Here is a 26,265-nt window from a genome sequence, read left to right on the forward strand (position 1 = left end):
AATTTCGGTTAGAAGCGTTCTATTTTGCGTAACATTAAACAACCCACGTATTTGAAAGTGAATTTCGGTTAGAAGCGTTCTATTTTGCGTCACATTAAACAACCCACGTATTTAAAGGTGAATTTCGGTTAGAAGCGTTCTATTTTGCGTCACATTAAACAACCCACGTATTTAAAGGTGAATTTCGGTTAGAAGCGTTCTATTTTGCGTAACATTAAACAACCCACGTATTTAAAGGTGAATTTCGGTTAGAAGCGTTCTATTTTGCGTCACATTAAACAACCCACGTATTTAAAGGTGAATTTCGGTTAGAAGCGTTCTATTTTGCGTCACATTAAACAACCCACGTATTTAAAGGTGAATTTCGGTTAGAAGCGTTCTATTTTGCGTCACATTAAACAACCCACGTATTTAAAGGTGACTTTCGGTTAGAAGCGTTCTATTTTGCGTAACATTAAACAGCCCACGTATTTAAAAGTGAATTTCGGTTAGAAGCGTTCTATTTTGCGTAACAATAAACAACCCACGTATTTAAAAGTGAATTTCGGTTAGAAGCGTTCTATTTTGCGTCACATTAAACAACCCACGTATTTAAAGGTGAATTTCGGTTAGAAGCGTTCTATTTTGCGTAACATTAAAACAGCCCACGTATTTAAAGGTGAATTTCGGTTAGAAGCGTTCTATTTTGCGTAACATTAAAACAGCCCACGTACCCATTACGCCCACTTCCCTCTGAAGTCAAAATACAAAAACACTAAATGTTCTGCTGAATGTTTCAACCAATTCATCTGGTTGTTTGTGCTAGCTACCCAACGTTTAATCATTGCTGCGTTATGAAAGGTAAGCTTGGCTTCTTATATGGTGTTGAGTTAAGCTTAAACCATGTATTTAGATTGTAGGTAGGTATTGTAGTTTGGTATTATAGGTAGCTTACTCAGGTAGTTATTGAAGGTTATTGTAGGTAATTATTGTAGGTAAGGACTGTATTCGGCGGACCCCGGCGAAGCACGAGGCTAGCTTACCCACTACTTGGACCAACAAAGCTAGCTAGCTAGCTAGCGGGTAGCTACTGGTAACTTTTTGCAACTGTGGTTAATTGTTTCCAATGTTATTTCATGCTTAAGAGTACCTGTGATTGAGCCAGCTAGCTGCTACCATTCAGCTGTTTTTCTAACCTCATCCGAGGCATTAATGGTTGGTAGCTGCTGTACTTAATTACAGCTACTGATAACAGTCTGCTGTAGTTTACAACAATTCTAATTTCTAAAGTGGAAGTTGGGAGAGTTTTACTCGGGTGGTTCAGTGAAACAATTATAGTTTCTGAGGTGGAAGTTGGGAGAGTTATATATATATTTTTTTTTGGTGAGGGAGGCCTGCTCTCTCCTTTCCCAGATGTTTAGTTCATTTCATTCCGATCTCCTCTGCATTATTGTAGCCATCTGCTGCAGCCTGTCAACTATGCCTCTGCCTATCCCTGTTCTCTCCTCTCCGCACAGGCTACACAAACGCCTCACACCGCGTGGCTGCTGCCTCTCTAACCTGGTGGTCCCTGCACGCACCACACACCTGGAGTTCCAGGTCTCAGGCAGCCTCTGGAACTGCCGTTCTGCCGCCAACAAGGCTGACTTCATCCCAGCCTATGCTACCCTCCAGTCCCTCGACTTCCTGGCGCTGACGGAAACATGGATTACCACTGAAAACACTGCTACTCCTACTGCTCTCTCCTCGTCTGACCATGTGTTCTCGCATACCCCGAGAGCATCTGGTCAGAGGGGTGGTGGCACAGGAATCCTCATCTCTCCCAAGTGGTCATTCTCAATTTTTCCCCTAACCCATCTGTCTATCTCCTCATTTGAATTCCACGCTGTCACAGTCACTAGCCCATTTAAGCTTAATATCCTTGTCATCTATCGCCCTCCAGGTTCCCTTGGAGAGTTCATCAATGAGCTTGACGCCTTGATAAGTTCCTTTCCTGAGGATGGCTCACCCTTCACAGTTTTGGGGGATTTCAACCTCCCTACGTCTACATTTGACTCATTTCTCTCTGCCTCCTTCTTTCCACTCCTCTCCTCTTTTGACCTCACCCTCTCACCACCCCCCCCCACTCACAAGGCAGGCAATACGCTCGACTTCATCTTTACTAGATGTTGCTCTTCTACTAATCTCACTGCAACTCCCCTCCATGTCTCCGACCACTACTTTGTATCCTTTTCTCTCTCGCTCTCCTCCAACACTACTCACTCTGCCCCTACACAGATGGTAACGCGCCGCCGCAACCTTCGCTCTCTCTCTCCCACTACTCTCTCCTCTTCCATCCTATCATCTCTTCCCTCTGCTCAATCCTTCTCCCTCCAATCTCCTGATTCTGCCTCCTCAACCCTCCTCTCCTCCCTTTCTGCATCCTTTGACTCCCTGTGTCCCCTATCCTCCCGGCCGGCTCGGTCCTCCCCTCCAGCTCTGTGGCTTGATGACTCATTGCGAGCTCACAGAACAGAGCTCCGGGCAGCTGAGCGGAAATGGAAGAAAACTAAACTCCCTGCCGACCTGGCATCTTTTCACTCCCTCCTCTCCACATTTTCTTCATCTGTTTCTGCTGCTAAGGCCACTTTCTACCACTCTAAATTCCAAGCATCTGCCTCTAACCCTAGGAAGCTCTTTGCCACATTCTCCTCACTGCTGAATCCTCCCCCACCCCCCCCCCCTCCTCCCTCTCTGTGGATGACTTTGTCAACCACTTTGAAAAGAAGGTTGACGACATCCGATCCTCGTTTGTTAAGTCTAATGACACTGCTGGTCCTGCTCACACTGCCCTACCCTATGCTTTGACTTCTTTCTCCCCTCTCTCTCCAGATAAAATCTTGCGACTAGTGACTGCAGGCCGCCCAACAACCTGCCCGCTTGACCCCATCCCCTCCTCTCTTCTCCAGACCATCTCCGGTGACCTTCTCCCCTACCTCACCTCGCTGATCAACTCATCCTTGACCGCTGGCCATGTCCCTTCCGTCTTCAAGAGAGCGAGAGTTGCACCCCTTCTCAAAAAACAAACACTCGATCCCACTGATGTCAACAACTACAGACCAGTATCCCTTCTTTCTTTTCTTTCCAAAACTATTGAGCGTGCCGTCTTTAGCCAACTCTCTTGCTATCTCTCTCAGAATGACCTTCTTGATCAAAACCAGTCAGGTTTCAGGACTGGTCATTCAACTGAGACTGCTCTTCTCTGTGTCACGGAGGCTCTCCGCACTGCTAAAAATAACTCTCTCTCCTCTGCTCTTGTCCTTCTAGACCTGTCTGCTGCCTTTGATACAGTGAACCATCAGATCCTCCTCTCCACCCTCTCCGAGCTGGGCATCTCCGGCGCGGCTCACTCCTGGATTGCGTCCTACCTGACCGGTCGCTCCTACCAAGTGGCGTGGCAAGAAGCTGTCTCCGCACCACGTGCTCTCACCACTGGTGTCCCCCAGGGCTCAGTTCTAGGCCCTCTCCTTTTCTCCCTATACACCAAGTCACTTGGCTCTGTCATATCCTCACATGGCCTCTCCTATCATTGCTACGCTGACGATACACAACTAATCTTCTCCTTTCCCCCTTCTGATAACCAGGTGGCGAATCGCATCTCTGCATGTCTGGCCGACATATCAGTATGGATGACGGATCACCACCTCAAGCTGAACCCTGGCAAGACGGAGCTGCTCTTCCTCCCGGGGAAGGACTGCCCGTTCCATGATCTCGCCATCACGGTTGACAACTCCGTTGTGTCCTCCTCCCAGAGTGCGAAGAGCCTTGGCGTGACCCTGGACAACACCCTGTCGTTCTCCGCTAACATCAAGGCGGTGACCCGATCCTGCAGGTTCATGCTCTACAACATTCGGAGAGTACGACCCTGCCTTACACAGGAAGCGGCACAGGTCCTAATCCAGGCACTTGTCATCTCCCGTCTGGATTACTGCAACTCGCTGTTGGCTGGGCTCCCTGCCTGTGCCATTAAACCCCTACAACTCATCCAGAATGCCGCAGCCCGTCTGGTGTTCCCACTGGCTATAGGGTGAATGCACCAATTTGTAGTCGCTCTGGATAAGAGCGTCTGCGAAATGACGTAAATGTGCCCTTGAGCAAGGCACTTAACCCTAATTGCTCCTGTAAGTCGCTCTGGATAAGAGCGTCTGCTAAATGACTAAAATGTAAATGTAAATGTAAAATGTTATACCCATAACAGGTTTTATTCTAAGCCAATCAGTTGCTTTATTACTATCAGGTTATTGATCGTTTTGTGATAGTTCCCCGCTAGTGGGCCAATTTCAAAGTTGCAAAGAAACTTTGGTGTCGAGGTTACCATCAGATAAACACATTCTTCAGATATTTTCAGTACCTTCTCAGATAAGTGATCATGCTTTACATAAAATTGCACATGATAGCATATTTCATGGACATTAATTACTATTTCTTGCCAATTAAAAATCTGGGTTTTTCCCTGCCTGCGTATCACAGTCTCTCAGTAGCAACATACAGTGGGGAAAAAAGTATTTAGTCAGCCACCAATTGTGCAAGTTCTCCCACTTAAAAAGATGAGAGGCCTGTAATTTTCATCATAGGTACACGTCAACTATGACAGACAAAAAAAATTCCAGAAAATCACATTGTAGGATTTTTAATGAATTTATTTGCAAATTATGGTGGAAAATAAGTATTTGGTCAATAACAAAAGTTTCTCAATACTTTGTTATATACCCTTTGTTGGCAATGACACAGGTCAAACGTTTTCTGTAAGTCTTCACAAGGTTTTCACACACTGTTGCTGGTATTTTGGCCCATTCCTCCATGCAGATCTCCTCTAGAGCAGTGATGTTTTGGGGCTGTCGCTGGGCAACACGGACTTTCAACTCCCTCCAAAGATTTTCTATGGGGTTGAGATCTGGAGACTGGCTAGGCCACTCCAGGACCTTGAAATGCTTCTTACGAAGCCACTCCTTCGTTGCCCGGGCGGTGTGTTTGGGATCATTGTCATGCTGAAAGACCCAGCCACGTTTCATCTTCAATGCCCTTGCGGATGGAAGGAGGTTTTCACTCAAAATCTCACGATACATGGCCCCATTCATTCTTTCCTTTACACGGATCAGTCGTCCTTTGCAGAAAAACAGCCCCAAAGCATGATGTTTCCACCCCTATGCTTCACAGTAGGTATGGTGTTCTTTGGATGCAACTCAGCATTCTTTGTCCTCCAAACACGACGAGTTGAGTTTTTACCAAAAAGTTATATTTTGGTTTCATCTGACCACATGACATTCTCCCAATCCTCTTCTGGATCATCCAAATGCACTCTAGCAAACTTCAGACGGGCCTGGACATGTACTGGCTTAAGCAGGGGGACACGTCTGGTAGGCTTTGTTACTTTGGTCCCAGCTCTCTGCAGGTTATTCACTAGGTCCCCCCGTGTGGTTCTTGTGATCATTTTGACCCCATGGGGTGAGATCTTGCGTGAAGCCCCAGATCGAGGGAGATTATCAGTGGTCTTGTATGTCTTCCATTTCCTAATAATTGCTCCCACAGTTGATTTCTTCAAACCAAGCTGCATACCTATTGCAGATTCAGTCTTCCCAGCCTGGTGCAGGTCTACAATTTTGTTTCTGGTGTCCTTTGACAGCTCTTTGGTCTTGGCCATAGTGGAGTTTGGAGTGTGACTGTTTGAGGTTGTGGACAGGTGTCTTTTATACTGATAACAAGTTCAAACAGGTGCCATTAATACAGGTAACGAGTGGAGGACAGAGGAGCCTCTTAAAGAAGAAGTTACAGGTCTGTGAAAGACAGAAATCTTGCTTGTTTGTAGGTGACCAAATACTTATTTTCCACCATAATTTGCAAATAAATTCATTAAAAATCCTACAATGTGATTTTCTGGATTTTTTCCCCTCAATTTGTCTGTCATAGTTGACGTGTACCTATGTGGAAAATTACAGGCCTCTCTCATCTTTTTAAGTGGGAGAACTTGCACAATTGGTGGCTGACTAAATACTTTTTTCCCCCACTGTAACTTGGAGAACCACAACAAGATAATAGATTTCAGGCATTCACAGCTCACATGTTTAAAATGCATTTAGTCTGATTTTTACTGTTAAATGAACCTTGCGTCGTTATACATCAAAGGCTTTTTTTGTAAATTTGACATTGATCTCAGGTGGGCTTTAAGGGTACAGTAGCACAAAAAGCCCTCCCTCTACACAGAATGGAAACAGCATTAAATACATATTGTTCAATATGATCAATACTAATGTAGCATAATATTGGAGTCCATAGTGTATATTTATACCTCCAAACCATCGGTTTACAAATATTTTATGAGTAGACTAAACTATTGTCTTTTTTACCATGAATCACCAATTAAGCCCAGTACGCTCCTAATAAGCCCAGTATGCTCCTAATAAGCCCAGTATGCTCCTAATAAGCCCAGTATGCTCCTAATATTGCCAGTATGCTCCTAATAAGCCCACTATGCTCCTAATAAGCCCAGTATGCTCCTAATAAGCCCGGTATGATCCTAATAAGCCCAGTATGCTCCTAATATTGCCAGTATGCTCATAATAAGCCCAGTATGCTCATAATAAGCCCAGTATGCTCCTAATAAGCCCAGTATGCTCCTAATAATGCAAGTATATTCCTAATAATGCCAGTACGCTCCTAATAAGCCCAGTATATTCCTAATAATGCCAGTATGCTCCTAATAAGCCCAGTATGCTCCTAATAAGCCCAGTATATTCCTAATAATGCCAGTACACTCCTAATAAGCCCAGTATATTCCTAATAATGCCAGTATGCTCCTAATAAGCCCAGTATGCTCCTAATAAGCCCAGTATGCGCTTAATAAGCCCAGTATGCTCCTAATAAGCCCAGTATGCTCCTAATAAGCCCAGTATGCTCCTAATAATGCAAGTATGCGCCTAATAATGCCAGTACGCTCCTAATAAGCCCAGTATGCTCCTAATAAGCCCAGTATATTCCTAATAATGCCAGTACGCTCCTAATAAGCCCAGTATATTCCTAATAATGCCAGTATGCTCCTAATAAGCCCAGTATGCTCCTAATAAGCCCAGTATGCGCCTAATAAGCCCAGTATGCTCCTAATAAGCCCAGTATGCTCCGAATAAGCCCAGTATGCTCCTAATAATGCAAGTATGCGCCTAATAATGCCAGTACGCTCCTAATAAGCCCAGTATGCTCCTAATAAGCCCAGTATATTCCTAATAATACCAGTACGCTCCTAATAAGCCCAGTATATTCCTAATAATGCCAGTATGCTCCTAATAAGCCCAGTATGCTCCTAATAAGCCCAGTATGCTCCGAATAAGCCCAGTATGCTCCTAATAATGCAAGTATGCGCCTAATAATGCCAGTACGCTCCTAATAAGCCCAGTATGCTCCTAATAAGCCCAGTATATTCCTAATAATACCAGTACGCTCCTAATAAGCCCAGTATATTCCTAATAATGCCAGTATGCTCCTAATAAGCCCAGTACGCTCCTAATAAGCCCAGTACGCTCCTAATAACCCAGTATGCTTCCAGTTTAAGCTTGCATCTGCTACAAGACCATGGTGCTTGCCTACGGAGCTGTGAGGGGAACGGCACCTCCGTCCCTTCAGGCTCTGATCAGTCCCTACACCCAAACGAGGGCATTGCGTTCATCCACCTCTGGCCTGCTGGCCCCCCTACCTCTGCGGAAGCACAGTTCCCGCTCAGCCCAGTCAAAACGGTTCGCTGCTCTGGCACCCCAATGGTGGAACAAGCTCCCTCACGACGCCAGGACAGCGGAGTCACTCACCACCTTCTGGAGACACTTGAAACCCTACCTCTTTAAGGAATACCTGGGATAGGATAAAGTAATCCTTCTACCCCCCCTTACCCCACCCCCCCCAACAAAATAAAAATAAATACATATTGTAAAGTGGTTGTCCCACTGGCTATAAGGTGAATGAACCAATTTGTAAGTCGCTCTGGATAAGAGAGTCTGCTAAATGACGTAAATGTAAATGTATGCTCCTAATAAGCCAGGTATGCTCCTAATAAGCCAGGTATGCTCCTAATAAGCCCAGTATGCTCCTAATAAGCCCAGTATGCTCCTAATAAGCCCAGTATGCTCCTAATAAGCCCAGTATGCTCCTAATAAGCCCAGTTTGCATTGAAACAAATGGGGGATTAGAGTGTTGATATCCCCAATACTGTATTCAATGAACATAAGCATGTAGTTGAGATTAAACCACAAAAACTCCAGTTCTGCATATTGTACATCTAGCCACGGTGCCGTTACCACGATTAGACAATCTGGACCCTTTCTTTCTAAAACTAGCCGCCGAAATTGTCGCTACCCCTATTACTAGTCTGTTCAACCTCTCTTTCATAACGTCTGAGATCCCCAGAGATTGGAAAGCTGCCGCGGTCATCCCCCTCTTCAAAGGGGGTGACACTCTAGATCCAAACTGCTACAGACCTATATCCATCCTGCCCTGCCTTTCGAAAGTATTCGAAAGCCAAGTTAACAAACAGATCATCGACCATTTCGAATACCACCGTACCTTCTCCGCTATGCAATCCGGTTTCCGAGCTGGTCACGGGTGCACTTCAGCCACGCTCAAGGTCCTAAACGATATTATAACCGCGATTGATAATAGACAGTACTGTGCAGCCGTCTTCATCGACCTGGCCAAGGCTTTCGACTCTGTCAACCACCGCATTCTTATTGGCAGACTAAATAGCCTTGGTTTCTCAAATGACTGCCTCGCCTGGTTCACCAACTACTTCTCAGATAGAGTTCAGTGTGTCAAATCGGAGGGCCTGTTGTCTGGACCTATGGCAGTCTCTATGGGGGTGCCACAGGGTTCAATTCTTGGGCCGACACTTTTCTCCGTGTATATCAATGATGTCGCTCTTGCTGCTGGTGACTCTCAGATCCACCTCTACGCAGACGACACCATTTTGTATACATCTGGCCCTTCATTGGACACTGTGTTAACAAACCTCCAAACGAGCTTCAATGCCATACAACAATCCTTCAGTAGCCTCCAACTGCTCTTAAACACTAGTAAAACTAAATGCATGCTTTTCAATCGAACGCTGCTGGCACCCGCCCACCCGACTAGAATCACCACTCTCGACGGGTCTGACCTAGAGTATGTGGACAACTACAAATACCTAGGTGTCTGGTTAGACTGTAAACTCAACTTCCAGACTCACATAAAGAATCTCCAATCCAAAGTTAAATCTAGAATCGGCTTCCTATTTCGCAATAAAGCCTCCTTCACTCATGCTGCCAAACATGCCCTCGTAAAACTGACTATCCTACCGATCCTTGACTTCGGCGATGTAATTTACAAAATAGCCTCCAACACTCTACTCAGCAAATTGGATGTAGTCTATCACAGTGCCATCCGTTTTGTCTCCAAAGCCCCATACACTACCCACCACTGTGACCTGTACGCTCTTGTTGGCTGGTCCTCACTACATGTTCGTCGTCAAACCCACTGGCTCCAGGCCATCTATAAATCACTGCTAGGCAAATCCCCGCCTTATCTTAGCTCATTGGTCACCATAGCAGCACCCACCCGTAGTCTGCGCTCCAGCAGGTATATCTCACTGGTCATTCCCAAAGCCAACACCTCCTTTGGCCGCCATTCCTTCCAGTTCTCTGCTGCCAATGACTGGAACGAATTGCAAAAATCTCTGAAGCTGGAGACTCTTATCTCCCTCAATAACTTTAAGCATCAGTTGTCAGAGCACCTTACCGATCACTGCACCTGTACACAGCCCATCTGAAATTAGCCCACCCAACTACCTCATCCCTATATTGTTATTTATTTTGCTCTTTTGCACCCCAGTATCTCTATTTGCACATAATCTCTTGCACATCTAGCATTCCAGTGTTAATACTATTGTAATTATTCTGCACTATAGCCTATTTATTGCCTTACCTCCATAACTTGCTACATTTGCACACACTGTATATATATTTTCTGTTGTATTTCTGACTTTATGTTTTTTACCCCATATGTAACTCTGTGTTGTTTTTATTGCACTACTTTGCTTTATCTTGGCCAGGTCGCAGTTGTAAATGAGAACCTGTTCTCAACTGGCTTACCTGGTTAAATAAAGGTGAAAAAAAAAAATAATAAAAAAATAATAATAATAATTAGAAACCATTAGGAAGCTCTGTGCTCTCTCCAAGACGTCTGGAGTGGACAGGAAGTGGATGATGCCGAGGGGGAAAGAATAAGACCTGGGTTGAAGGACATCAGGGATAGAACCTTCAGTGGTGGACAAACAAGCAAACCAATGAGGGACCAGAAGATGACTATTGGGCGACTACTCATGCACTTTGACCTACTGTTGTCCTTCATTCATCCAGGTGTTAATGGGTTCACCTGTACCTTTTGGTTTGAAATGAGTGGAACGAAAGGGGAATATAAGGCTGTGGATAAAGTTTTGGAATGACAACATCTAAAGATCTGCATCACTATACCGAGAGCTTTTACCGTTTCTAAAAGGACCTTTTTTTTTTGTTGCCTTTGTTCATGTTTTTTCAGGAGCGTTAGGGTTAGTTAGCTACTACACAACCAGGATGAGGAAGGAGCCCACTACACAACCAGGATGAGGAAGGAGCCCACTACACAACCAGGATGAGGAAGGAGCCCACTACACAACCAGGATGAGGAAGGAGCCCACTACACAACCAGGATGAGGAAGGAGCCCACTACACAACCAGGATGAGGAAGGAGCCCACTACACAATGAGGATGAGGAAGGAGCCCACTACACAACGAGGATGAGGAAGGAGCCCACTACACAACCAGGATGAGGAAGGAGCCCACTACACAACCAGGATGAGGAAGGAGCCCACTACACAACCAGGATGAGGAAGGAGCCCACTACACAACAAGGATGAGGAAGGAGCACACTACACAACCAGGATGAGGAAGGAGCCCACTACACAACCAGGAGGAGGAAGGAGCCCACTACACAACCAGGATGAGGAAGGAGCCCACTACACAACCAGGATGAGGAAGGAGCCCACTACACAACCAGGATGAGGAAGGAGCCCACTACACAACCAGGATGAGGAAGGAGCCTACTACACAACCAGGATGAGGAAGGAGCCCACTACACAACCAGGATGAGGAAGGAGCCCACTACACAACCAGGATGAGGAAGGAGCCCATTACACAATGAGGATGAGGAAGGAGCCCACTACACAACCAGGATGAGGAAGGAGCCCACTACACAACCAGGATGAGGAAGGAGCCCACTACACAACCAGGATGAGGAAGGAGCCCACTACACAACCAGGATGAGGAAGGAGCCTACTACACAACCAGGATGAGGAAGGAGCCCACTACACAACCAGGATGAGGAAGGAGCCCACTACACAACCAGGATGAGGAAGGAGCCCATTACACAATGAGGATGAGGAAGGAGCCCACTACACAACCAGGATGAGGAAGGAGCCCACTACACAACGAGGATGAGGAAGGAGCCCACTACACAACCAGGATGAGGAAGGAGCCCACTACACAACCAGGATGAGGAAGGAGCCCACTACACAACCAGGATGAGGAAGGAGCCCACTACACAACCAGGATGAGGAAGGAGCCCACTACACAACCAGGATGAGGAAGGAGCCCACTACACAACCAGGATGAGGAAGGAGCCCACTACACAACCAGGATGAGGAAGGAGCCCACTACACAACCAGGATGAGGAAGGAGCCCACTACACAACCAGGATGAGGAAGGAGCCCACTACACAACCAGGATGAGGAAGGAGCCCACTACACAACGAGGATGAGGAAGGAGCCCACTACACAATGAGGATGAGGAAGTGATTGCTGGTTGGGGGACGTTTCTCAACATCACAAAATAGAAAATAAAGATTTGGATGAAAAAAAAGATGGAAAGTTCTCCTTTTTAAGGGAGATTTACATTCTGTATCCATTAAGCCCTGTCTGGGGGTCGATCTAATATAATGTTGTAGAAGTTGAGACTCCGACTGAGGGGGGGGATTGATCTGAGGGCCTTCAAAAGGGGGCCAAGTTGCCCATCCCGTGTAGCTCAGTTGGTAGAGCATGGCGCTTGCAACGTTCAGGGTTGTGGATCCGATACCCGCGGTGGACCAGTACGAAAGAAAAAAAAACTATGAAAAATGTATGCACTCACTAACTGTAAGTGGCTCTGGATAAGAGCGTCTGCTAAATGACTCTAACTGTAAGTGGCTCTGGATAAGAGCGTTCTGCTAAATGACTCACTAACTGTAAGTGGCTCTGGATAAGAGCGTCTGCTAAATGACTCACTAACTGTAAGTGGCTCTGGATAAGAGCGTCTGCTAAATGACTACAATGTAAACGTAAAGCCTCAAACCCTGGTTAAACCTGGTCATCTCCATGTAATACGTCCCATGAGCACCAACAGGTGGAGTTCATAGGAGATACTGTTGTCGAATACATTTTGTCGAATTGGGTATCAAATGAAAGCTAAGAGTCTATATATATATATAATTTGTTTTATTAAGGCATATATAGATTTTTCAACAATTTTCCATCCTAAAAATTAGGAATAAGCAAAGGCTTTGATTTCTTGACAAAACAGATGGAAAACGGTTCTTGGAAAACATCGACCAGAAAAAATATTTAAAAGGTATTAATAGAAATACATCAAAACACAATCATGTTGAAGTAAAGACCCCTGACAACTAATATCAACACTTAGATTTAGTTTGGGGGAAATTACCCCTGACAACTAATATCAACACTTAGATTTAGTTTGGGGGGAATTACCCCTGACAACTAATATCAACACTTAGATTTAGTTTGGGGGAAATTACCCCTGACAACTAATATCAACACTTAGATTTAGTTTGGGGGGAATTACCCCTGACAACTAATATCAACACTTAGATTTAGTTTGGGGGAAATTACCCCTGACAACTAATATCAACACTTAGATTTAGTTTGGGGGGAATTACCCCTGACAACTAATATCAACACTTAGATTTAGTTTGGGGAAAATTACCCCTGACAACTAATATCAACACTTAGATTTAGTTTGGGGGAAATTACCCCTGACAACTAATATCAACACTTAGATTTAGTTTGGGGGAAATTACCCCTGACAACTAATATCAACACTTAGATTTAGTTTGGGGGAAATTACCCCTGACAACTAATATCAACACTTAGATTTAGTTTGGGGGAAATTACCCCTGACAACTAATATCAACACTTAGATTTAGTTTGGGGGAAATTACCATGACAACTAATATCAACACTTAGATTTAGTTTGGGGGAAATTACCCCTGACAACTAATATCAACACTTAGATTTAGTTTGGGGGAAATTACCCCTGACAACTAATATCAACACTTAGATTTAGTTTGGGGGAAATTACCCCTGACAACTAATATCAACACTTAGATTTAGTTTGGGGGAAATTACCATGACAACTAATATCAACACTTAGATTTAGTTTGGGGGAAATTACCCCTGACAACTAATATCAACACTTAGATTTAGTTTGGGGGAAATTACCCCTGACAACTAATATCAACACTTAGATTTAGTTTGGGGGAAATTACCCCTGACAACTAATATCAACACTTAGATTTAGTTTGGGGGAAATTACCATGACAACTAATATCAACACTTTAGATTTAGTTTGGGGGAAATTACCCCTGACAACTAATATCAACACTTAGATTTAGTTTGGGGGAAATTACCCCTGACAACTAATATCAACACTTAGATTTAGTTTGGGGGAAATTACCACTGACAACTAATATCAACACTTAGATTTAGTTTGGGGGAAATTACCATGACAACTAATATCAACACTTTAGATTTAGTTTGGGGGAAATTACCCCTGACAACTAATATCAACACTTAGATTTAGTTTGGGGGAAATTACCATGACAACTAATATCAACACTTTAGATTTAGTTTGGGGGAAATTACCCCTGACAACTAATATCAACACTTAGATTTAGTTTGGGGGAAATTACCCCTGACAACTAATATCAACACTTAGATTTAGTTTGGGGGAAATTACCCCTGACAACTAATATCAACACTTAGATTTAGTTTGGGGGAAATTACCCCTGACAACTAATATCAACACTTAGATTTAGTTTGGGGGAAATTACCCCTGACAACTAATATCAACACTTAGATTTAGTTTGGGGGAAATTACCATGACAAATAATATCAACACTTAGATTTAGTTTGGGGGAAATTACCCCTGACAACTAATATCAACACATATTTAGTTTGGGGGAAATTACCCCTGACAACTAATATCAACACTTAGATTTAGTTTGGGGGAAATTACCATGACAACTAATATCAACACTTAGATTTAGTTTGGGGGAAATTACCATGACAACTAATATCAACACTTAGATTTAGTTTGGGGGAAATTACCCCTGACAACTAATATCAACACTTAGATTTAGTTTGGGGGAAATTACCCCTGACAACTAATATCAACACTTAGATTTAGTTTGGGGGAAATTACCCCTGACAACTAATATCAACACTTAGATTTAGTTTGGGGGAAATTACCCCTGACAACTAATATCAACACTTAGATTTAGTTTGGGGGAAATTACCCCTGACAACTAATATCAACACTTAGATTTAGTTTGGGGGAAATTACCCCTGACAACTAATATCAACACTTAGATTTAGTTTGGGGAAAATTACCCCTGACAACTAATATCAACACTTAGATTTAGTTTGGGGGAAATTACCCCTGACAACTAATATCAACACTTAGATTTAGTTTGGGGGAAATTACCATGACAAATAATATCAACACTTAGATTTAGTTTGGGGGAAATTACCCCTGACAACTAATATCAACACTTATATTTAGTTTGGGGGAAATTACCCCTGACAACTAATATCAACACTTAGATTTAGTTTGGGGGAAATTACCATGACAACTAATATCAACACTTAGATTTAGTTTGGGGGAAATTACCATGACAACTAATATCAACACTTAGATTTAGTTTGGGGGAAATTACCATGACAACTAATATCAACACTTAGATTTAGTTTGGGGGAAATTACCCCTGACAACTAATATCAACACTTAGATTTAGTTTGGGGGAAATTACCATGACAACTAATATCAACACTTAGATTTAGTTTGGGGGAAATTACCCCTGACAACTAATATCAACACTTAGATTTAGTTTGGGGAAAATTACCCCTGACAACTAATATCAACACTTAGATTTAGTTTGGGGGAAATTACCCCTGACAACTAATATCAACACTTAGATTTAGTTTGGGGGGGAAATTACCATGACAACTAATATCAACACTTAGATTTAGTTTGGGGGAAATTACCCCTGACAACTAATATCAACACTTAGATTTAGTTTGGGGGGGAAATTACCATGACAACTAATATCAACACTTAGATTTAGTTTGGAGAAATTACCCCTGACAACTAATATCAACACTTAGATTTAGTTTGGGGGAAATTACCCCTGACAACTAATATCAACACTTAGATTTAGTTTGGGGGAAATTACCCCTGACAACTAATATCAACACTTAGATTTAGTTTGGGGGAAATTACCATGACAACTAATATCAACACTTAGATTTAGTTTGGGGGAAATTACCCCTGACAACTAATATCAACACTTAGATTTAGTTTGGGGGAAATTACCCCTGACAACTAATATCAACACTTAGATTTAGTTTGGGGGAAATTACCCCTGACAACTAATATCAACACTTAGATTTAGTTTGGGGGAAATTACCATGACAACTAATATCAACACTTTAGATTTAGTTTGGGGGAAATTACCCCTGACAACTAATATCAACACTTAGATTTAGTTTGGGGGAAATTACCCCTGACAACTAATATCAACACTTAGATTTAGTTTGGGGGAAATTACCACTGACAACTAATATCAACACTTAGATTTAGTTTGGGGGAAATTACCATGACAACTAATATCAACACTTTAGATTTAGTTTGGGGGAAATTACCCCTGACAACTAATATCAACACTTAGATTTAGTTTGGGGGAAATTACCATGACAACTAATATCAACACTTTAGATTTAGTTTGGGGGAAATTACCCCTGACAACTAATATCAACACTTAGATTTAGTTTGGGGGAAATTACCCCTGACAACTAATATCAACACTTAGATTTAGTTTGGGGGAAATTACCCCTGACAACTAATATCAACACTTAGATTTAGTTTGGGGGAAATTACCCCTGACAACTAATATCAACACTTAGATTTAGTTTGGGGGAAATTACCCCTGACAACTAATATCAACACTTAGATTTAGTTTGGGGGAAATTACCATGACAAATAATATCAACACTTAGATTTAGTTTGGGGGAAATTACCCCTGACAACTAATATCAACACATATTTAGTTTGGGGGAAATTACCCCTGACAACTAATATCAACACTTAGATTTAGTTTGGGGGAAATTACCATGACAACTAATATCAACACTTAGATTTAGTTTGGGGGAAATTACCATGACAACTAATATCAACACTTAGATTTAGTTTGGGGGAAATTACCCCTGACAACTAATATCAACACTTAGATTTAGTTTGGGGGAAATTACCCCTGACAACTAATATCAACACTTAGATTTAGTTTGGGGGAAATTACCCCTGACAACTAATATCAACACTTAGATTTAGTTTGGGGGAAATTACCCCTGACAACTAATATCAACACTTAGATTTAGTTTGGGGGAAATTACCCCTGACAACTAATATCAACACTTAGATTTAGTTTGGGGGAAATTACCCCTGACAACTAATATCAACACTTAGATTTAGTTTGGGGAAAATTACCCCTGACAACTAATATCAACACTTAGATTTAGTTTGGGGGAAATTACCCCTGACAACTAATATCAACACTTAGATTTAGTTTGGGGGAAATTACCATGACAAATAATATCAACACTTAGATTTAGTTTGGGGGAAATTACCCCTGACAACTAATATCAACACTTATATTTAGTTTGGGGGAAATTACCCCTGACAACTAATATCAACACTTAGATTTAGTTTGGGGGAAATTACCATGACAACTAATATCAACACTTAGATTTAGTTTGGGGGAAATTACCATGACAACTAATATCAACACTTAGATTTAGTTTGGGGGAAATTACCATGACAACTAATATCAACACTTAGATTTAGTTTGGGGGAAATTACCCCTGACAACTAATATCAACACTTAGATTTAGTTTGGGGGAAATTACCATGACAACTAATATCAACACTTAGATTTAGTTTGGGGGAAATTACCCCTGACAACTAATATCAACACTTAGATTTAGTTTGGGGAAAATTACCCCTGACAACTAATATCAACACTTAGATTTAGTTTGGGGGAAATTACCCCTGACAACTAATATCAACACTTAGATTTAGTTTGGGGGGGAAATTACCATGACAACTAATATCAACACTTAGATTTAGTTTGGGGGAAATTACCCCTGACAACTAATATCAACACTTAGATTTAGTTTGGGGGGGAAATTACCATGACAACTAATATCAACACTTAGATTTAGTTTGGAGAAATTACCCCTGACAACTAATATCAACACTTAGATTTAGTTTGGGGGAAATTACCCCTGACAACTAATATCAACACGTAGATTTAGTTTGGGGTTAATCAGGAAACAGCAGAGGGTGCACCCCCCTATCGACATCGACGGGACCGCAGTGGAGAAGGTGGAAAGCTTCAAGTTCCACTGACAAACTGAAATGGTCCACCCACGCAGACAGTGTGATGAATTAGGGTTTGGTGAGAGGTCTAACTGGTGTCTCCAACATTTTAACTAAGCTCATAAGGCATTTTATAAGTTATATTTAAGCAATATTTCCCAATGCAACGCGGAGTGCCTGGATACAGCCCTTAGCCGTGGTATATTGGCCACATACCACAAACCCCCGAGGTTCCTTATTGCTATTATAAACTGGTTACCAACGTTATTAGAGTAGTACAAATAAAATGTTTGGTCATACCCATGGTATACGGCCTGATATACCACGGCTGTCAGCCAATCAGCATTCAGGGTTTTAACCACCCCAGTTTATAATCTTCAATAATCAATGGCTATATCATTAATTAAGTCACAATATATATAATTACTTTATAGTCCGAATATGGATGTAACAACCGCAGATTTCCCCTTTTTAAAAATCACACATCAGTTCAACAACTGCAGAGTAAGTGCCTCCGTTCTTGAGACAGTAACGTTACTTACTGGTGTTAATCAGATCTCCTGTCTCCTCTTCCTCTTTCAATGTGACAGTAATCTCTCCCTCCTCCTTCACTCTAAAAACTGCATCCTCCTCTATCTCTTCCTCCTCCTCTTCTTTCACTGTAACATCCTCCTCCTCTTTCACTCTGAACGCATCCTCTTCTTCTTTCACTGTAACAGCTTCACCCTCTACTTCGTTCTTTACTGTGACATCCTCCTCCTCCTCCTCCTCTTCTTCCACTGTAACGTCTTTCTCTTCTTCTTTCACTGTAACTTCCATATTTTCTTCTTTCACGGTAACAGCTTCACCCTCTACTTCTTTCTTTACTGTGACATCCTCCTCTTCCTCCTCCTCTTTCACGACAACGTTCAGCCACAGACCCTCTTCCTCCGTCCAGCAGACCTCCTCTTCTTTAGCAGGAGGAGAGTAGCTTAGTGAGCTCATGGTCGGGGATGTTAGCTAGCTAGTTAGCATTAGCGACTAGCCTATTGCTAGGCCAATTTATCAAGCCAGACTAATAACAACAAAGTAAATATGAAATTAAATGGGATAAATAGCTAGACGACAGAAGTGGGTTTAAAACACAGTGGCTAATATACCAGAAAGCGTCTAAAGAGCTTTATTGGTTCGGTTATGTTGGCTAGCAAGCTACGGAGGTGGCCGACGAGCTGTTGTTGTTCTCCTTCTTCCTCTTCTTTGAGTTTTTATTGGCAGATCGCAACCAACCGAGAAGTGAATACACCGCCACCTACTGTACTGGAGTGAGGCCGGTCACGACCTACCTACACCGATAATTATTCTCTTAACTAACCCTGCATTTCTAACAACAAATAACAATTCCTTACAAACTTACACTACTACCCATCACCCACACCCCAAAAACACCACCCAATCCCATTCACCGTCCAACCTCTCCGACCCTGTCAAACAACCTCTCCCTTTCTATGTCATACATTACACAAATATACTGTACCGGTACCCCCTGTATATAGCCTCCCTACTGTTATTTCACATTGACTCTGTACCGGTACCCCCTGTATATAGCCTCCCTATTGTTATTTCCCATTGACTCTGTACCGGTACCCCCCTGTATATAGCCTCCCTACTGTTATTTCCCATTGACTCTGTACCGGTACCCCCTGTATATAGCCTCCCTACTGTTATTTCCCATTGACTCTGTACCGGTACCCCCTGTATATAGCCTCCCTACTGTTATTTCCCATTGACTCTGTACCGGTACCCCCTGTATATAGCCTCCCTACTGTTATTTCACATTGACTCTGTACCGGTACCCCCTGTATATAGCCTCCCTACTGTTATTTCACATTGACTCTGTACCGGTACCCCCTGTATATAGCCTCCCTACTGTTATTTCCCATTGACTCTGTACCGGTACCCCCCTGTATATAGCCTCCCTACTGTTATTTCACATTGACTCTGTACCGGTACCCCCTGTATATAGCCTCCCTACTGTTATTTCACATTGACTCTGTACCGGTACCCCCTGTATATAGCCTCGCTACTGTTATTTCCCATTGACTCTGTACCGGTACCCCCTGTATATAGCCTCCCTACTGTTATTTCCCATTGACTCTGTACCGGTACCCCCTGTATATAGCCTCCCTACTGTTATTTCCCATTGACTCTGTACCGGTACCCCCCTGTATATAGCCTCCCTACTGTTATTTCCCATTGACTCTGTACTGGTACCCCCTGTATATAGCCTCCCTACTGTTATTTCCCATTGACTCTGTACCGGTACCCCCTGTATATGGCCTCCATACTGTTATTTCCCATTGACTCTGTACCAGTACCCCCTGTATATAGCCTCCCTACTGTTATTTCCCATTGACTCTGTACCGGTACCCCCCTGTATATAGCCTCCCTACTGTTATTTCCCATTGACTCTGTACCGGTACCCCCTGTATATAGCCTCCCTACTGTTATTTCCCATTGACTCTGTACCGGTACCCCCCTGTATATAGCCTCCCTACTGTTATTTCCCATTAACTCTGTACCGGTACCCCCTGTATATAGCCTCGCTACTGTTATTTCACATTGACTCTGTACCGGTACCCCCTGTATATAGCCTCCCTACTGTTATTTCTACTGTTATTTTACTGCTTTTATTTTTGTATTCATGTAACAAATAAAATGATCTGTTTCACTAATCCAGCTCACAGCAGGGCGCTCTCTAAGCAGCGTCTTTCTCATTGGATTGCGGAGGCGATCTCCCCTGGCGAATGACAGCAAAGGACAAAGGGTTGCCTTGCCGCGTGAGGTTCTCACTCCACTGGGGCGGCGTTTGCCGCTGCTTGGGCGTTGTTCAGGAGGCGGCGTGGTGATATCTGTGCCGCGGCGAGTTGGGATTCCCCCGACATACCTTCGTTAAGTTTTAATCGCTTGGCTGTAGCTGCTCCCGTTGTGGCTCACAGTGTTCTGATGGCTGGGTCCGGGGATGAGGTTGTTAAGCAGCGTTCAGGTTGCGCATTTATCCAGTTTTTGTTTTTTTGTTTGTCATTTAGCAGACGCTGTTATCCAGAGCGACTTACAGGAGCAATTAGGCTTAAGTGCCTTGCTCAACCGCACATCGACAGATTTTTCACCTAGTCGGCTCGGGGATTAGAAACCAGCGACCTTTCGGTTACTGGGCACAACGCTCTTAACCCACTAAGCTACCCGCCGCCCACAATTCCCTGTAGGTTTGAGTCTTGGGCTACCTTGGTGGGGTGCGGCAGGGCGTAAAGTGGGCATTATCAGGGTTACCACAGGTTCCTGTGGGGTTTGAGTCTTGGGCTACCTTGGTGGGGTGCGGCAGGGCGTAAAGTGGGCATTATCAGGGTTACCACAGGTTCCTGTGGGGTTTGAGTCTTGGGCTACCTTGGTGGGGTGCGGCAGCGCGTAAAGTGGGCATTATCAGGGTTACCACAGTTTCCTGTGGGGTTTGAGTCTTGGGCTACCTTGGTGTGCGGCAGGGCGTAAAGTGGGCATTATCAGGGTTACCACAGTTTCCTGTGGGTTTGAGTCTTGGGCTACCTTGGTGGGGTGCGGCAGCGCGTAAAGTGGGCATTATCAGGGTTACCACAGGTTCCTGTGGGGTTTGAGTCTTGGGCTACCTTGGGGTGCGGCAGGGCGTAAAGTGGGCATTATCAGGGTTACCACAGGTTCCTGTGGGGTTTGAGTCTTGGGCTACCTTGGTGGGGTGCGGCAGCGCGTAAAGTGGGCATTATCAGGGTTACCACAGGTTCCTGTGGGGTTTGAGTCTTGGGCTACCTTGGTGGGGTACGGCAGGGCGTAAAGTGGGCATTATCAGGGTTACCACAGGTTCCTGTGGGGTTTGAGTCTTGGGCTACCTTGGTGGGGTGCGGCAGCGCGTAAAGTGGGCATTATCAGGGTTACCACAGGTTCCTGTGGGGTTTGAGTCTTGGGCTACCTTGGTGGGGTACGGCAGGGCGTAAAGTGGGCATTATCAGGGTTACCACAGGTTCCTGTGGGGTTTGAGTCTTGGGCTACCTTGGGGTGCGGCAGCGCGTAAAGTGGGCATTATCAGGGTTACCACAGGTTCCTGTGGGGTTTGAGTCTTGGGCTACCTTGGTGGGGTGCGGCAGGGCGTAAAGTGGGCATTATCAGGGTTACCACAGGTTCCTGTGGGGTTTGAGTCTTGGGCTACCTTGGGGTGCGGCAGGGCGTAAAGTGGGCATTATCAGGGTTACCACAGGTTCCTGTGGGGTTTGAGTCTTGGGCTACCTTGGTGGGGTGCGGCAGGGCGTAAAGTGGGCATTATCAGGGTTACCACAGGTTCCTGTGGGGTTTGAGTCTTGGGCTACCTTGGTGGGGTGCGTCAGGGCGTAAAGTGGGCATTATCAGGGTTACCACAGGTTCCTGTGGGGTTTGAGTCTTGGGCTACCTTGGTGGGGTGCGGCAGCGCGTAAAGTGGGCATTATCAGGGTTACCACAGGTTCCTGTGGGGTTTGAGTCTTGGGCTACCTTGGGGTGCGGCAGCGCGTAAAGTGGGCATTATCAGGGTTACCACAGGTTCCTGTGGGGTTTGAGTCTTGGGCTACCTTGGGGTGCGGCAGGGCGTAAAGTGGGCATTATCAGGGTTACCACAGGTTCCTGTGGGGTTTGAGTCTTGGGCTACCTTGGTGGGGTGCGGCAGCGCGTAAAGTGGGCATTATCAGGGTTACCACAGGTTCCTGTGGGGTTTGAGTCTTGGGCTACCTTGGTGGGGTGCGGCAGCGCGTAAAGTGGGCATTATCAGGGTTACCACAGGTTCCTGTGGGGTTTGAGTCTTGGGCTACCTTGGTGGGGTGCGGCAGCGCGTAAAGTGGGCATTATCAGGGTTACCACAGGTTCCTGTGGGGTTTGAGTCTTGGGCTACCTTGGTGGGGTGCGGCAGCGCGTAAAGTGGGCATTATCAGGGTTACCATAGGTTCCTGTGGGGTTTGAGTCTTGGGCTACCTTGGTGGGGTGCGGCAGCGCGTAAAGTGGGCATTATCAGGGTTACCACAGGTTCCTGTGGGGTTTGAGTCTTGGGCTACCTTGGTGGGGTGCGGCAGCGCGTAAAGTGGGCATTATCAGGGTTACCACAGGTTCCTGTGGGGTTTGAGTCTTGGGCTACCTTGGTGGGGTACGGCAGGGCGTAAAGTGGGCATTATCAGGGTTACCACAGGTTCCTGTGGGGTTTGAGTCTTGGGCTACCTTGGTGGGGTGCGGCAGCGCGTAAAGTGGGCATTATCAGGGTTACCACAGGTTCCTGTGGGGTTTGAGTCTTGGGCTACCTTGGGGTGCGGCAGCGCGTAAAGTGGGCATTATCAGGGTTACCACAGGTTCCTGTGGGGTTTGAGTCTTGGGCTACCTTGGTGGGGTGCGGCAGGGCGTAAAGTGGGCATTATCAGGGTTACCACAGGTTCCTGTGGGGTTTGAGTCTTGGGCTACCTTGGTGTGGTGCGGCAGGGCGTAAAGTGGGCATTATCAGGGTTACCACAGGTTCCTGTGGGGTTTGAGTCTTGAGCTACCTTGGGGTGCGGCAGCGCGTAAAGTGGGCATTATCAGGGTTACCACAGGTTCCTGTGGGGTTTGAGTCTTGGGCTACCTTGGGGTGCGGCAGCGCGTAAAGTGGGCATTATCAGGGTTACCACAGGTTCCTGTGGGGTTTGAGTCTTGGGCTACCTTGGTGGGGTGCGGCAGGGCGTAAAGTGGGCATTATCAGGGTTACCACAGTTTCCTGTGGGGTTTGAGTCTTGGGCTACCTTGGGGTGCGGCAGGGCGTAAAGTGGGCATTATCAGGGTTACCACAGGTTCCTGTGGGTTTGAGTCTTGGGCTACCTTGGGGTGCGGCAGGGCGTACAGTGGGCATTATCAGGGTTACCACAGGTTCCTGTGGGGTTTGAGTCTTGGGCTACCTTGGGGTGCGGCAGCGCGTAAAGTGGGCATTATCAGGGTTACCACAGGTTCCTGTGGGGTTTGAGTCTTGGGCTACCTTGGTGGGGTGCGGCAGGGCGTAAAGTGGGCATTATCAGGGTTACCACAGGTTCCTGTGGGGTTTGAGTCTTGGGCTACCTTGGTGGGGTGCGGCAGGGCGTAAAGTGGGCATTATCAGGGTTACCACAGGTTCCTGTGGGGTTTGAGTCTTGGGCTACCTTGGTGGGGTGCGGCAGGGCGTAAAGTGGGCATTATCAGGGTTACCACAGGTTCCTGTGGGGTTTGAGTCTTGGGCTACCTTGGGGTGCGGCAGCGCGTAAAGTGGGCATTATCAGGGTTACCACAGGTTCCTGTGGGGTTTGAGTCTTGGGCTACCTTGGGGTGCGGCAGGGCGTAAAGTGGGCATTATCAGGGTTACCACAGGTTCCTGTGGGATTGAGTCTTGGGCTACCTTGGTGGGGTGCGGCAGGGCGTAAAGTGGGCATTATCAGGGTTACCACAGGTTCCTGTGGGGTTTGAGTCTTGGGCTACCTTGGTGGGGTGCGGCAGGGCGTAAAGTGGGCATTATCAGGGTTACCACAGGTTCCTGTGGGGTTTGAGTCTTGGGCTACCTTGGTGGGGTGCGGCAGCGCGTAAAGTGGGCATTATCAGGGTTACCACAGGTTCCTGTGGGGTTTGAGTCTTGGGCTACCTTGGGGTGCGGCAGGGCGTAAAGTGGGCATTATCAGGGTTACCACAGGTTCCTGTGGGGTTTGAGTCTTGGGCTACCTTGGTGGGGTGCGGCAGGGCGTAAAGTGGGCATTATCAGGGTTACCACAGGTTCCTGTGGGGTTTGAGTCTTGGGCTACCTTGGTGGGGTGCGGCAGCGCGTAAAGTGGGCATTATCAGGGTTACCACAGGTTCCTGTGGGGTTTGAGTCTTGGGCTACCTTGGTGGGGTGCGGCAGCGCGTAAAGTGGGCATTATCAGGGTTACCACAGGTTCCTGTGGGGTTTGAGTCTTGGGCTACCTTGGTGGGGTGCGGCAGGGCGTAAAGTGGGCATTATCAGGGTTACCACAGGTTCCTGTGGGGTTTGAGTCTTGGGCTACCTTGGTGGGGTGCGGCAGCGCGTAAAGTGGGCATTATCAGGGTTACCACAGGTTCCTGTGGGGTTTGAGTCTTGGGCTACCTTGGTGGGGTGCGGCAGGGCGTAAAGTGGGCATTATCAGGGTTACCACAGGTTCCTGTGGGGTTTGAGTCTTGGGCTACCTTGGGGTACGGCAGGGCGTAAAGTGGGCATTATCAGGGTTACCACAGGTTCCTGTGGGATTGAGTCTTGGGCTACCTTGGTGGGGTGCGGCAGCGCGTAAAGTGGGCATTATCAGGGTTACCACAGGTTCCTGTGGGGTTTGAGTCTTGGGCTACCTTGGTGGGGTGCGGCAGGGCGTAAAGTGGGCATTATCAGGGTTACCACAGGTTCCTGTGGGGTTTGAGTCTTGGGCTACCTTGGGGTGCGGCAGCGCGTAAAGTGGGCATTATCAGGGTTACCACAGGTTCCTGTGGGGTTTGAGTCTTGGGCTACCTTGGTGGGGTGCGGCAGGGCGTAAAGTGGGCATTATCAGGGTTACCACAGGTTCCTGTGGGGTTTGAGTCTTGGGCTACCTTGGTGGGGTGCGGCAGGGCGTAAAGTGGGCATTATCAGGGTTACCACAGGTTCCTGTGGGGTTTGAGTCTTGGGCTACCTTGGTGGGGTGCGGCAGGGCGTAAAGTGGGCATTATCAGGGTTACCACAGGTTCCTGTGGGGTTTGAGTCTTGGGCTACCTTGGTGGGGTGCGGCAGGGCGTAAAGTGGGCATTATCAGGGTTACCACAGGTTCCTGTGGGGTTTGAGTCTTGGGCTACCTTGGGGTACGGCAGGGCGTAAAGTGGGCATTATCAGGGTTACCACAGGTTCCTGTGGGATTGAGTCTTGGGCTACCTTGGTGGGGTGCGGCAGCGCGTAAAGTGGGCATTATCAGGGTTACCACAGGTTCCTGTGGGGTTTGAGTCTTGGGCTACCTTGGTGGGGTGCGGCAGGGCGTAAAGTGGGCATTATCAGGGTTACCACAGGTTCCTGTGGGGTTTGAGTCTTGGGCTACCTTGGTGGGGTGCGGCAGCGCGTAAAGTGGGCATTATCAGGGTTACCACAGGTTCCTGTGGGGTTTGAGTCTTGGGCTACCTTGGTGGGGTGCGGCAGCGCGTAAAGTGGGCATTATCAGGGTTACCACAGGTTCCTGTGGGGTTTGAGTCTTGGGCTACCTTGGGGTGCGGCAGGGCGTAAAGTGGGCATTATCAGGGTTACCACAGGTTCCTGTGGGGTTTGAGTCTTGGGCTACCTTGGGGTGCGGCAGCGCGTAAAGTGGGCATTATCAGGGTTACCACAGGTTCCTGTGGGGTTTGAGTCTTGGGCTACCTTGGTGGGGTGCGGCAGGGCGTAAAGTGGGCATTATCAGGGTTACCACAGGTTCCTGTGGGGTTTGAGTCTTGGGCTACCTTGGGGTGCGGCAGCGCG

General features: G+C 45.9%; 1 protein-coding gene across 1 annotated transcript in view; it reads right to left on the reverse strand.

Moving 5' to 3' along the window:
* LOC311125209 (uncharacterized protein) overlaps positions 1-18,788 on the reverse strand; it is a gene marked incomplete at its 3' end in the record, with an annotated part of 49,276 nt that extends 30,488 nt beyond the window's left edge. The window contains exon 1 of the mRNA XM_084199262.1: positions 18,648-18,788. Within this exon, the coding sequence (XP_084055388.1) occupies positions 18,648-18,755 (108 nt within the window). The 5' untranslated portion in view covers positions 18,756-18,788. The remainder of the gene's footprint in view (positions 1-18,647) is intronic.
* Positions 18,789-26,265: the final 7,477 nt, after the last annotated feature.

Source organism: Coregonus lavaretus, assembly GCF_964263955.1.
Source record: "Coregonus lavaretus genome assembly, contig: HAP1_SCAFFOLD_230, whole genome shotgun sequence".
Classification (NCBI taxonomy): Eukaryota; Metazoa; Chordata; class Actinopteri; order Salmoniformes; family Salmonidae; genus Coregonus; species Coregonus lavaretus.